This window comes from Astatotilapia calliptera, chromosome 7, assembly GCF_900246225.1.
Source record: "Astatotilapia calliptera chromosome 7, fAstCal1.2, whole genome shotgun sequence".
In the NCBI taxonomy this organism is placed as follows: Eukaryota; Metazoa; Chordata; class Actinopteri; order Cichliformes; family Cichlidae; genus Astatotilapia; species Astatotilapia calliptera.
Window position 1 is genome coordinate 51,945,050 of NC_039308.1, and position 12,717 is coordinate 51,957,766.

At 42.7% G+C, this 12,717-nt stretch overlaps 1 protein-coding gene across 5 annotated transcripts in view; it reads left to right on the plus strand.

Moving 5' to 3' along the window:
- reln (reelin) overlaps window positions 1-12,717 on the plus strand; it is a 100,304-nt gene that overhangs the window by 62,471 nt on the left and 25,116 nt on the right. For all 5 annotated transcript variants that reach the window (XM_026175513.1, XM_026175515.1, XM_026175514.1 and 2 more), the window contains exons 8-22: window positions 1,199-1,250; window positions 2,345-2,453; window positions 2,911-3,151; window positions 3,363-3,508; window positions 5,099-5,250; window positions 5,578-5,693; window positions 6,093-6,301; window positions 6,613-6,741; window positions 6,829-6,938; window positions 7,537-7,603; window positions 7,830-8,063; window positions 9,034-9,195; window positions 10,313-10,549; window positions 10,801-10,993; window positions 11,759-11,871. In XM_026175513.1, coding sequence (XP_026031298.1) covers window positions 1,199-1,250; window positions 2,345-2,453; window positions 2,911-3,151; window positions 3,363-3,508; window positions 5,099-5,250; window positions 5,578-5,693; window positions 6,093-6,301; window positions 6,613-6,741; window positions 6,829-6,938; window positions 7,537-7,603; window positions 7,830-8,063; window positions 9,034-9,195; window positions 10,313-10,549; window positions 10,801-10,993; window positions 11,759-11,871 — 2,270 coding nt within the window. The remainder of the gene's footprint in view (window positions 1-1,198; window positions 1,251-2,344; window positions 2,454-2,910; window positions 3,152-3,362; window positions 3,509-5,098; window positions 5,251-5,577; window positions 5,694-6,092; window positions 6,302-6,612; window positions 6,742-6,828; window positions 6,939-7,536; window positions 7,604-7,829; window positions 8,064-9,033; window positions 9,196-10,312; window positions 10,550-10,800; window positions 10,994-11,758; window positions 11,872-12,717) is intronic.

Consider the following 12,717-nt stretch of genomic DNA (forward strand, 5'->3'; position numbering starts at 1 on the left):
CCAATTGATCACACATCCAAAGCAACCACACAGTCGCCACAACTACACTGACAGTAAATTACACCATGCTTGCTCTAACCACAGTTGAGTCTCATGTTTAAATTTGTATATTCCATGAACACTGTGCACACGCTGCTAACGTAGGAGATGCTTGATTGCGGTGAAGGAAGGGAAATTTACCTGACCTGGTTTTTCTCTATGGGACTTAATTTCTGTGGGGATTAATTCAGGAGTAAGCAAGTACCAGATTTTGCAGTTTGTTTAACGTGTAAGTAAGAGCAACAGCATTTGTTAACATTTGTTAAGCATATGTTAACTGATAGTTAGATGAAATCAATTCAAATATGTTTTCTCAGTTTTTACCTCAGACAAAAACAACTAAAAGTGAACACTTCCAAATAAAACAGTCTCGTACATGCCTCTTGAAGCATCCTTAAGATGTGCAGGAACAGAAGTACAAAGTAGTTTTGGTGTATTTCATGATTTCTTTGTTCAAATTAAATTTTTGATGTCAACACGCCACAAACATCCTCTTTAAATCCCTTTTAAAAGGCTGCTTACTACGACTGCTTGCTTCTAGTTATCTACCAGCAACCTGTTCAGGATGCTGAAGCACCTGTTTGGCATTTATCCTTTTGCTAAAACTTCTCTTGCAAACTGCAGCACAGCAACTGTTATACTCTGAACACACTATTGTACAGCAGAAAACAGCAGATGCGTTGGGACACAACAATCGTTTCCATGCTCTCTTCCTATCTTTATAAACTCGATTTCAGACTGTTTATTCAGTTGTAGGAGATTAAAGCCAGGCTTCAGCATAGAAGTATTTAGTGGCTCGTGATGCTATTTACTTCTCTGATAAGCATTTGCTTTGTTTGTCACTCTTCCAAAATTTTTGATGCCGCTGCCTGGCAGCTCTTCTGTCAAGCGCAACAAGCGTGCGCAACCAGAAACACAGAAACATTTACACACAGTGACAAATAAAACAACATCAATAATGGCAGCATACATTCATGCACACTCAAACAGACGTTTAAAAGATAAAGTGGTTTAAGGTCTCAAATGACACCAGTGTGATTACTCTTAAACTGCTAATCCAGCACAAAAGATTAAAGAATTCTATAATATATTTACAAAGCATAACTTAATGTAACTATTTATCCGCAATATCCTAAATTGCCTTGTGTATCCTCCCCAGACTACTGCACCTCTGAACACCAGCACTGCCTCAGTCCTGCAGTTTGCCCAGGGTGAGTATTAAATCTCCACATTGTAGACAATAACTACATTCAGACAGCTTATGTGTGGGATATTTATTTTAACCTTGGTAGCCCTGTGTTAACCAGTCAGTGCAAGGATCCCAATGGCATCCTCAGGAAACAAGCATCTTTTCCACTGTTAGATGTCAGGAAGCCAGCCTGTACAAACTGTATTCGACCCCCTCCCCTCTCCCCCGTCACAATAATGAATGATTTACAATATTCTGGAAAGACACCCAGAAGGCCATGGCAGAGTTTTTAGAGGTGCTGTATTTTTCATGTCCATTACATGCATCCGCCAGTTCTCATGGGAACGTGACTAGGAGGAAATAAGAGTACATAATGTAGAGCATTCTGTCTGGCTGCACTCTTGCTTGAAGGTCCTCAGTATGAATTTGTGTTGCGTATTGAACAGTTCAGTAGAGCAGTACTGTGAAGTGGCAGCGGGTTAATGCATGGCTGTATTCAGCGGGGATGTAACAGCACGGCGCAACATTTTGGAGGCATGGACAATACACACCGTCGGTAAAGTGGGAGGAGGGGGAGAGGAGAGCAAAGGTAGGGATGCTGTGGGGGTTACCTGTCTCCCTCCATTAGTAGCCTTTGACCCTCCCTAATCCCGCAGCACCCACACGACACCATATTTTAAAGCGGTCCAATCCCTCTCTGACTCTGCAAATAGAAATGCGCAGCAATAATGACACACACATACACGCACGCACACAGATGAACAGTTTCTGGCTGGAGTTAGTACTGTCGTCATTCTGTGACTTCTCCAGTCATTTCTGCCCAGCCCCGTCATTCACCTTCCTGATGTCACTGAGCCCTGTTAAGCTGCTGATCAGTTAGTTCCACCATGACATCATTTAGACATTATTTTCCATTAATGGAGGCGATGTGGGAGCAATCACTGGAAAGACAGCCATTGCGCATTGTGCAGCCTCACATGCAAAAGCTCATTGGCTGGCTGGAAACAGCTCAGCTGATGAAAAATAATAGCTAAACGGCACATTTTGGAGCTTCACCCTCAACACGAGTGTTGACGATCATATACGTGTGTCCTCTGCTGATGTTTCGTTCCTCAGGCTCAGGCTCCTGCCGCTTCAGTTACTCAGACCCCAGCATCACTGTGTCGTACAGCCTCAGTGGCAACACCAACGCCTCAGATGACTGGATCACACTGGAGAAGATCAGGTATTTTTCCTCCTTTTCTTCCTTGTTCCTCATCCCATCCCACAGTCCTTCCATCTGTTACAAACACCCGCCCTCTTTTTTTTCCCTTGTTCACACCTCCCCCTCTTAATTTGTCATCCCTCTCCTGTTTGCCTCGATGATCCACCTGTTTTTTAATCCCTCTCTCTCCCCGCCTCTCTCTGTTTTGTCAGCTTTCAAACATAAGCATAATGTAATAATAGACTTCTTAATACAGTATTTAGCAGCACTAAGTGGATGTTTTGCTTTCACGTAAACACTTCAACTCATTCTGAAAGCTTCTTTTTAAAGCTGCTGTGTCTCTCCTTATTTGGTTATTTCAGCTACTTTGAAACGATTGATGATTGTTATTTACTGTGTAAATATTGAACATCATTTCAAAACCACGACTTCCACATTTAGAAAGTCACCTGTTTTTCTATATTTTATTTTCCTCCAGAGCTCCTACCAACAGCAGCACCATCATCCACCTGCTTCCACTTCCACACTCCGCCAGAGCCGATGGAGTTCGTCTCCGCTGGTCTCAGGAGGCCCCCCAAGGCCCTGAAGGCTATGAGTCCTGCTGGGGGATGGACAATGTGCTTCTGGTCAACGCCGCCCACAGGACCCCCCTGATGGAGGAAAACTTGGATCCTCCAGACACCGCCAACTGGCTCTTCTTCCCTGGAGCTACTGTCAAGGTACACCAGTCAATCAATGCACACTCAAGGATTTTGTTTCCCAGTCATTTGCTTAGAAATGTGGTCAAATGCTCAGATAGATTAAGATTATCTTAAATATATTAAGCAAGAAACTACAACAACTCCAGTATGAAAGCAATAAATACATGTAATCATGTGGTTGTATAAGTGGCACAGCGTCCTATTTCTCATCTGTATTCTTATTTTCCAGCATGCCTGTCAGTCAGAAGGCAATGCCATGTATTTCCATGGTGGTGAGGAAACTGGACATAGCTTTGCCACCACCAGGGACATTGATCTGCACCGTGAGGAGGGACGGAGCTACTGGGAGGAAGACTTTGAGAGCCCACCGTTAAAGTAAGTCAAAGTAGCGAGTCATTTGATTTATACCTACCTTAAGAAGGAGTTTGATCCACTCCAATAAAGCTGAAACAGTAAACTGAACTTGGCTTCCAGACTAGACTGTGTCATTAAAGGATTAAAAATGTCCATTCCCCCTTTACTGAGTTATTTGATTTATATTTATCTTAATTTGGCATCTTTTTTTCTCCTGTTGTTTCTTTCAAAGGTAGAGAAACAAAGTGCTTTACATACAGCAACACAATCAAGGAAATGTCAAGTCAAGATGAATGAATAAATAAAGATTTTTAAAAGCTTTTTTAAAGGATACTGAGAGAGACTTTACTGACAGGGAGTTTCATCCACCGCAATAAAGCTGAAGCAGTAAACTGAACTTGGCTTCGAGACCAGAGTCTTCTCTGTCATTAAAGGATTAAACTACAACGGAGCCAAACCACGAAGGGCTGAAAGAGAGTCAACAGAATCATAAATGGCTATCTTATGCACGATGTGATTGGATCAGAGGGACGGGATATTACCAGATAGATATTACTGTGTCTATGTATACACATAAATGCACTGACACCTGTCACTTGTCATATGTCAAGCGATTAAACATGCAGCGTGTCGCACAAGATCAAGTCAAGCATGGGGGCCGACACAGGTGAACGCCGTGCCTCTGACTGCTACAGAGATGGCAGTCCATCTGTTCAGAGTAACACACACACACACGCCGGACAGCAGAGAGCACTGTCTGAAGCGCTGCAAGAGGAAGAGAGATGAAAGGAGAGAGATGATAGATGGCGTTACTGCCAGGGAGTGATTAACAAGCTCCATGCACCGTGTCTGTCAGCATGTTTTTCCATTAATGAGAAGGACTGCAAACAGGAGTTTGCTTCTACAACCGCCCCGCACCTTCACGCCTCCTTGCTGCATGCCAACATGCTGCACTGCGTGCTAGCTCTCACCCATCAGGCGTCAGGCACTGAAACATGTGTGAAGTAGGCAGGGAGATTTTTTTCTTTTTTTCTTTATTCATTTTATTTTTTCACGTTGAAGGTACACTCCGCTCTGCCAAGTGTCATTTAACTTAACACTGGCAGTGACAAAGACACAGAAAGTAGGGAGTGACAGAGGGAAAGGGGAGAGGAGATAGCAGCCGGCTTCTGTCAGAACTAATGAGAGTCCTCTCTCTACTGTGCAGAAATATGTTTGTGCATGCATGTGTCAGTGCGTCCTGCATGCCTCTACCAAGTGGCTTAAGCCATATTTCTGACACCGTGTGTTTGTTTAGTAGTTGTAACTCTTTCCTGATTTCAGCAAAACTCCAGAGGGAGATGCAGGACTTTTTAAAATTATTCACAAATTTTAGTCACTGCTTATTTTTCCTTAATAACTCTACTGCATAATGGTTAACACAGTTCAAGACGAGGAGGAGACACAAATCCCTGCGAGTCAGCAGAGGGTTGTGTCAGGAGGGGCATCCAGTGCCAAATCAAACATCTAAGCCCTTTGAGAGAAATAGAGCTGCCTTTTTGATGTAAACCTTTTGTGTTTAGATCAGTCTTTTTCTTACAAACCCTTCACTCCTTGTTGTTTTTCACTCAGCTGGGACATAGAGGGTGCCGTCTATGGGACCCAGTGTGGAGAGATTGAGTCGGGCTCAGCGCTAGTGTTTGACAGAGAGGGCCGGAGGCGAGTGTGCACCCCCTACCTCGACACCACGTCTTACGGAAACCTCCGCTTCTACTTTACCATGGGTATGGAAATCCTCCATCTGTATACTCTCTGTCTAGCTGTAAGTAAAACTGAGTCAGTTTTTATTTATGTAGCACCTTTCAAGATAAATACCGCAAAGTGCTTCACAAGAAGAACATCAAAACAGAAGCTTAAGCATCAAAACAAAAGTTACCCAGAAGCAAGTTTAAAAAGAGGAGTTTGTAGCTGCTTTTTAAAAGAGATCACAGAGTCCACAGAACTCAGGCTCAGAGGAAGAGAGCTCCAGAGTCTGTAGTTGCAGTTAATAAACCACGGTGTGCAAGTGTTTTGGCATGTCTATAAGCATAATAGGGCATGTTTGTGTGTAGGTGGTGTGGACTGTGAGCCGGGAGAATCCCATGAACATGACGTGATTCTGTTTGGACGGTCTGAAGGAAGGAGGGAGCGTGTGGTGCTCGACACCCTTCCGTACTCTTCTTACAGGGTGAGATACACCAAAAACGGGGCATGCATAAACTTTGTTAGCCTGAAGCGCTCTGTCCGATTGAATAGCATTAGATTAACAGCTGTGAGGCATTTTGATAAGCGATTATCATTTTTAAAGTAAATATGTTGTTTACTTGTTTCAGCTTCACATCTACAGGATTTGCTGCCTGCGAGTCGTACAAAAAGTGACTATTTTTGTACCAAACTGCTTGACCAAAACAAGCAGTTTGATAGTTAGAAGTGGCCTTTTCTGACTTTTTTTAGACCAAGCAGTTAATCGACTGACTAAATAATTAGCAGATGAATCAAACGTAGAAACAGTCACAGTCACCGCCCTAATTTGAGCCTCCCCTGTGCTCTGCTCTCTTCACTGTATCCGCTATCTTTCTTCTCGCAGACTCCTGCAGTGGTATCTGTGGCCTTGCCGACTGAGCTGCAAACACCAGTCACCCAGTTCTGCTTGGAGCAGCGGTCACATGGCGGTGCCAACCGTCACGTGTGGGCCGTGGACTTCATGCAGCTGCTCCCCGTGCTGCCTGGCACCCACACACATGTTGCTCAGTTCTCCATCAACCTGGGCTGTGGCTCCTACCAGCCTGCCAACAGGTGTGACTCATTGTAAACTAGGCCAGGCGTATTGTGAATGTGAACATCTCCATTATTTTCAGTCAAATACATGAAATTTTGCAGCAACAAAGGAGTCTCACACATGCCAGGTCACTCAGTTATTTCCATGATGCATACATCAAACTAAAAGTTCTGTTTATTTAAATCAAACTGCAGCCCTCAGATGTATTTAAATGTGGAGTGAGGGATGGTGGACTTAACACCACACAAACTTACTTAGTTTTTACCTAATTTAAGTTAAGAGAAGCAATTTAGGTCACTAAGATGTCCTCTGATCCTTTTTATTTTAGTGTCAGTCTGGAATTTTCCACCAACCACGGTCGTTCCTGGTCTCTGCTCCATACTGAGTGTCTGCCAGAGCTCTGTGCAGGACCCCATCTACCTCACAGCACTATATACTCCTCCGACAACTACAGCGGGTATAAATCAGTGTGCATATCTCCATGTGTGCATCCTTGGGGGGGGTTCCTGTATTTCTTTCATCCTACTATTATTTGTCTGCACAGGTGGACCAGAATCTCTATTCCTCTGCCCAATGCCGCCCTGACAGAGACAACCCGGTTTCGCTGGAAGCAGTCTGGCTCGGGAGCCGGCAACATGTGGGCTATAGACAATGGTATGAGCTGCACATAACGGCCAGATTTTTCTTATCACATGTTCCATTGAAGTATATATATATAGATTGTGTGCATGTGCCAATAGGGCATGATGGAAATATTAATTATGCAAATAATGTAACTCAACAATAAGCAATATAAATCAACATAATCAGAGCTGCTGTGCAAACTGTGCTGATATATGAAGTGCTGATGAAAATTACTCAGGATACCCTGCGATATATTTGGTGTCTGCACAAGTGTCATGAATAACCTTTATTTTAATTGTCCTTGTTCAGATGTGATATATCTTAGTGACCACACATTTGTGGTTTATGCTAACACCATTATACATGATGTGATTAGAGTATCTATTCATTTAGTATAGCAGATATTTATATATTTAATTGAATACACACATAAAAAGTTTACTCAAACTGCTACTGCAAACAAGTCCCATTACTTGGCAGCCACCTTGATTACGCCTCTGGGAAGTTACTTGGCTCTTTGGGGGACAGGGGGAGGACAACATGTCATCTGTAACTTTACAGAAATCTCAGATGGATTTCCATCTGAGATTCTTTGACGATTAATTACAATTAATTTGTTTCTCTTCAGTGTATTTCGGTCCAGCTTGCCTTCGTTTTTGCTCTGGAAGAGGACATTGTTCCCGCACCGGCTGCAAGTAAGGATCCACTTTTTATTAAACCAAATAAATCCAGAACGAGCCTGCTCATCCACATAATGCCTTACAGCACCATTAACCATTCAAAATTAATCAGATCGTCCATGTTATGTTTATGACTTATTAACGAATTTTCATTATTTCTGTCTTTTGTTCTCATTGTTATCGTTCACTCTTTTTTAAATATCTTGTGTATTGTCCCCTGTCTTTTTCTTTCTTTTCCCAGATGTGATCCGGGTTTCAGCGGTCCAGCTTGTGAGCTTGCTTCCCAGACTTTTCCAGCTTTTCTTTCTGAGGGTTTCTCCAGCCCACGCCTCTCCTCCTACCATACCTTCTCCTCACTTCGTGGGGCTGAGGTCAGCTTTGGCTGCGGTGTGCTTGCCAGCGGAAAGGCTCTGGTTTTCAACAGGGACAGCAGGAGACACTTGGTCACGGCTCCACTAGACAGTTCCCAAGCCAGGTAATTGTAGTACTTATATACAGCAGAGCAGAATGGAAATGCACTGCATATAGAAACATGAGCAGAGAAATCAGGGAGCACAAGTTTTGCCAGATTACTTTGGAAAACTGTGGCTTGTCTTCAGCAGGTGTGTGTACCTGTGATTGATACTGCAAATGTTCCAGGCAGCCATCTATTCTCCCTCCTCCTCTGCCCACCCCTCATTCCCTCATACTCTGTATTCCTGCGCTCCGAGATGGATTGTGATCATGGGGAGGACTGCAGATGAGAGTGGAGATGAAAATATGAGAGAGAATGATAGAGAGCGAACGATGGATTTAGATATGGCATCTGTGTTAGATTGATTATGCCTGTTGCGGCTCTGAGTGTGCCACCTGATGGCCATATTTAATGCCAGTTTCCTGGCTGATTGAGTGAACAGCTGCCTGGAAGAGGAAACTGCACTGCTAATGAAAGCACAGCTCAACCAGCAACAGAGAGCGGGGGGATGACTGGCAGCTCAAGACAGATGATGGAAATTATAATAAATTTTACATTAGTATAGATGAGGATATGTCTGCCAAAACACAAATAAACATAAGATGACAGAAACTCGCTCTGTATTGGGACTATTTACAGTTTACATGAATACATGGGTGTAAACTGTGACTCTCATTCACACTCTTGCTGAGTGTTTTTTTTTACCTGTCTCATTAAGTTTTCTCTTCATTCATTTAATCATCCCATCCATCATCCACCTCGCTCCCACCTCCTCACTCTACGAGTGTCTATTTATCTGCCTTTTTAACCAACTCTCTCTGCTCTTTGAACACACTCTTTGTGACCTAGGTTTCCTTTTTCTCTAATTTTTCAGTGTGCCCTCTTCTCTCTTTCTGTCATTTCCTTTTTGTACACTTGTTCTGTGCCGTTCACCGTGCTCCTTAACCAGTTGACCCTACTTGTTCTCGCTGTCATCTTTGATTCCCTGCAGGTATCTGCAGTTCACTCTTCGGCTGGGCAGTCGGAGCATCCTGAGCTCATGTCCTGCTCCAGACCAGCCAGGGGAGGGCGTCCTGCTGCATTACTCCTCAGACAACGGCATCACCTGGACCTTGCTGCAGCACTATGCATATCAGGGCTTCCATGAGCCAAGGTACTTCCTATATTTAAATCTTTTATTTTCTCATGAGTGTGTGTCTCTTTGTGCGAATGGTTTCAGTGACTCCATTAACACACGTATGTGCTGTCAATTTTGTGCTGGAGGTGTTTGCTGCTGGGACCCATTGAGACAGTTAGTGGCATCTTTGTGTGTAATGAAGAGTGGACAGGGTGGGCTGGGTTTCAGCTGTGTTCAGCTTATGTCACACAGCTCTTCATCTCCACTAGAGAGGTCAACAGAGGACAGTGATTCAGCAACTACCTAATGCCAGATATAAGTACTGTAACAACATACTTCTATCAGGGATAGCATTATATATTCGATTACAGATGCTTGATTGGATTTAGATCTCGGGAATTTGAAGGCCAAGTCAACACATCAAAGTCACTGTTGTGCTCTTCAAACCAAACGAAACAAACTGATGCTTCTAACACATGCAATTTGAGGACAAAACGTTCACTTGCTCCCTAATATATCCCACCCACTAACATGCGCCATGATGACGAGATAATCATGGTTTTTCACTTCACCTGTGAGTGGTCATAATGTTATGCCTGATCGGTGTATATGCTTGCATAAGATATCATGATATACTAATGATTGTTGAGAAAGAAAACATAGCAGCAGCATAACATCTGTATTTAAAAATCAAGGTTAGAAATAGAAATCCTGCCCATGCATTTTGTCCAAATGTACAAACAGCAGATGTGATTGTGTGGGCTCAAAATCCAAGTCAGACCTGAGTCACAGTTCAGTCAGCCTGTATGATTAATATCAGCTGACCAGCTTAGCTTTATGGACACTATATCCACATATGTATCACTTTACACTTGCTTGTTTGTGCCTGCGTACTGTTTATGTGAACTAACATCAGCAATGTTCAGTTTAGGGGGTTTTTTCTTGCTAAAGAATGAACACGTACAGAAGTGTGAACATGACAAACAGTAATATATTATTTAATTCTGTGACAGTAGTTATTAATTATCCTTCAGATCATTAATTCTAAATCATGCCTGAGTTTTTTTTTTTCTGCTATCTCAGCTTTTAACAAGCTATAGGTAGTCGCGTTGCAAACACGCACATCTATTAACCGTTTCCCTTCCTTCATCAGGATTGTGTCTGTCGAACTCCCATCCGGCGCTCGCAAATTCGGCGTGCAGTTCCGCTGGTGGCAGCCGTACCACTCGGGCCGTGGCCACGACGTGTGGGCCCTGGATGAAATCAGCATGACTTCTGTGCTGTTCAACACCATAAGTCTTGACTTCAGCAACGTGCTGGACGTCACCCAGAGTCTTGGTTTCTATCTCGGCCATGTCCAGCCGTACTGTCAGCATGACTGGACCCTCAGGTGCATAATGCTCTTTTGCATTAATACATTAGTCTTTGCTTGGTATTTGAAGAGATTAATTTCCACTCGGTTCAAAAATGTCTGAATACCTTAATTACACTTCACAATGGTCATTTATAACTCTGGTGGTATAAAAATAATTTACTCTTTAAATTTTGTCAAGATTCTCTTTATTTCTACAAACAGTATTATAGCATTAGAGCATATATATGGTTTGTATAAGGATTTCTTTTCTCCGTGTCATACTCTAGTTTCTCTGGTGAGCCCAGTCCTGGCTCCAGTATCCGCTATGTGGAAACTCAATCAATGCAGATCGGAGCCTCCTACAGTCTCCAGTTTTCACTGGTCATGGGGTGTGGCCGCGAGCCCTCCCCTCACATTGACACTCAAGTGCGACTGGAGTTCTCCACCAATCATGGTCTCACCTGGCACCTGGTGAAAGAGGTAAGGAGACTGAAGCACAGTCACCTTTATTTCCCCATGTATTAACAGTGGCTTTTGCTATCACAGGCCGGTGCACATGCAGTATCTGTTTGTGACTAAAACTTGAGATAGTCATCCCAGAGAAAGACACGGAAGCATCATTTATTCATGATCATGAATATTGATCTACTCATTACAGTCCTGGTAATAATATGTAAATAATGTCTTTAAATGTGGTACTTTGTCTCAGATGAGAAATTATCACAATTACTTTTAATCATCCCACTATCACCAAATACACGGCAATACTTGAATCAGCAAGCAGATTATCTTCCTATGATTCAACAAAGATTTTCAGTGATCATAACTGGCTCATAAATATTCATAAAGCACCAAAGTATCTGCCAAGACTTTTATTGCTTTTGGAATTGAATAGAGCATAATGAGCCCTCTATCAGTGAATTTTCTCTAATTCTCCCATGTGCATGAAAATGCAGTCGTTTGGCAAGTGCACAATGTAACTCAGTGAATGTCCTGTACAGTTAATCCTTTGCTTGTGTTCAAGGTCAGAGATACTCTAATCCTCCATTAGCCTTTTATATTTATATATTGTGTGAATGATGAAGCTTTGGGCTGTAACTGCAGCTGTTTTTGAAGAATTTTACTACGAAGCGCAGTCCGCAATGGAAAAATTCCTTCTCTGTAATTGCTGTTAGTCAGTGCTCCCCCCCGTCGGCTGTATGAGTAAAAATGTGTAGTAAGAAGCTGCTCATTTCTTTTGCACAGGCCTGTCTACCTGGCATGCCAAGCTGCTCTGAGTTTACAGCACCCAGTGTCTACCACCCATCAGAGTTCAAAGACTGGAGACGCATAACCCTTTCTCTGCCTCAGAAGACATGGTAAGGATCACATGTAGAGACATAGAAGAACATTTTTACAAATTGCCCTTTGGGAAAAAAATTCTCTGATGATAATTTCATGCTTTCTTTGCATTTCATAAGCATGCAGTGCCATGAATGCAGTCAGAACCATAACATACAGCAGAAAATCAGAATACTGCAAAGCGCCCATACTTATTACCCTTAATGCTTTTCCATGTAGACATGGACATGCATCTGCAGCTGTGCACGTCTATAATGTTGTATAAAGACAGAAAAAGAAAGCAACACATGAGGATTTGTTAAAACCCATGTATAGCAATTAATACGACAATTCATTTTACAGCATTGCAAACAGAACACTTCTTCACGCCCTCAACATTAACACAAATGTGTTTTCTCAATTGTTTGTTGTAGCCACCAAAAATTGGCTTATGAGTCATTTTTATCTGGAATGCAGTCAACAAGAAAACAAAAGTTAGCATGGCTGTCCTTCTCCAGCTTAATTGCAGAGCTGTGCAGACATGAAGCGATTCTACAGGCGTGATCAAGCTCTTTGTGTTTACTAATTATAGTGATGTAGCCGAAGCCTCAAAAGCTTGTGTTGTCAAGAGGGGTGTGCGCTTAAATACAGCCAGTTCCTAGCAGATAATTTTACCTGACGTGAGGTGGACAGTGTTGGCACACTTTTTCAGTCTGGTTCAATACTTTTTGTCTGGTAAAAAATGAAATCATCCCAAACAAGTTATCTAATGATATGGGGGAGTTCTCCGTCATGTGCTTCACACCGTACAGTACCAGTGTTAACTCTATAAACTGGTGTTGACTGCCTAGTGTAATATGTACTATACAAAGACTGCAATTTCA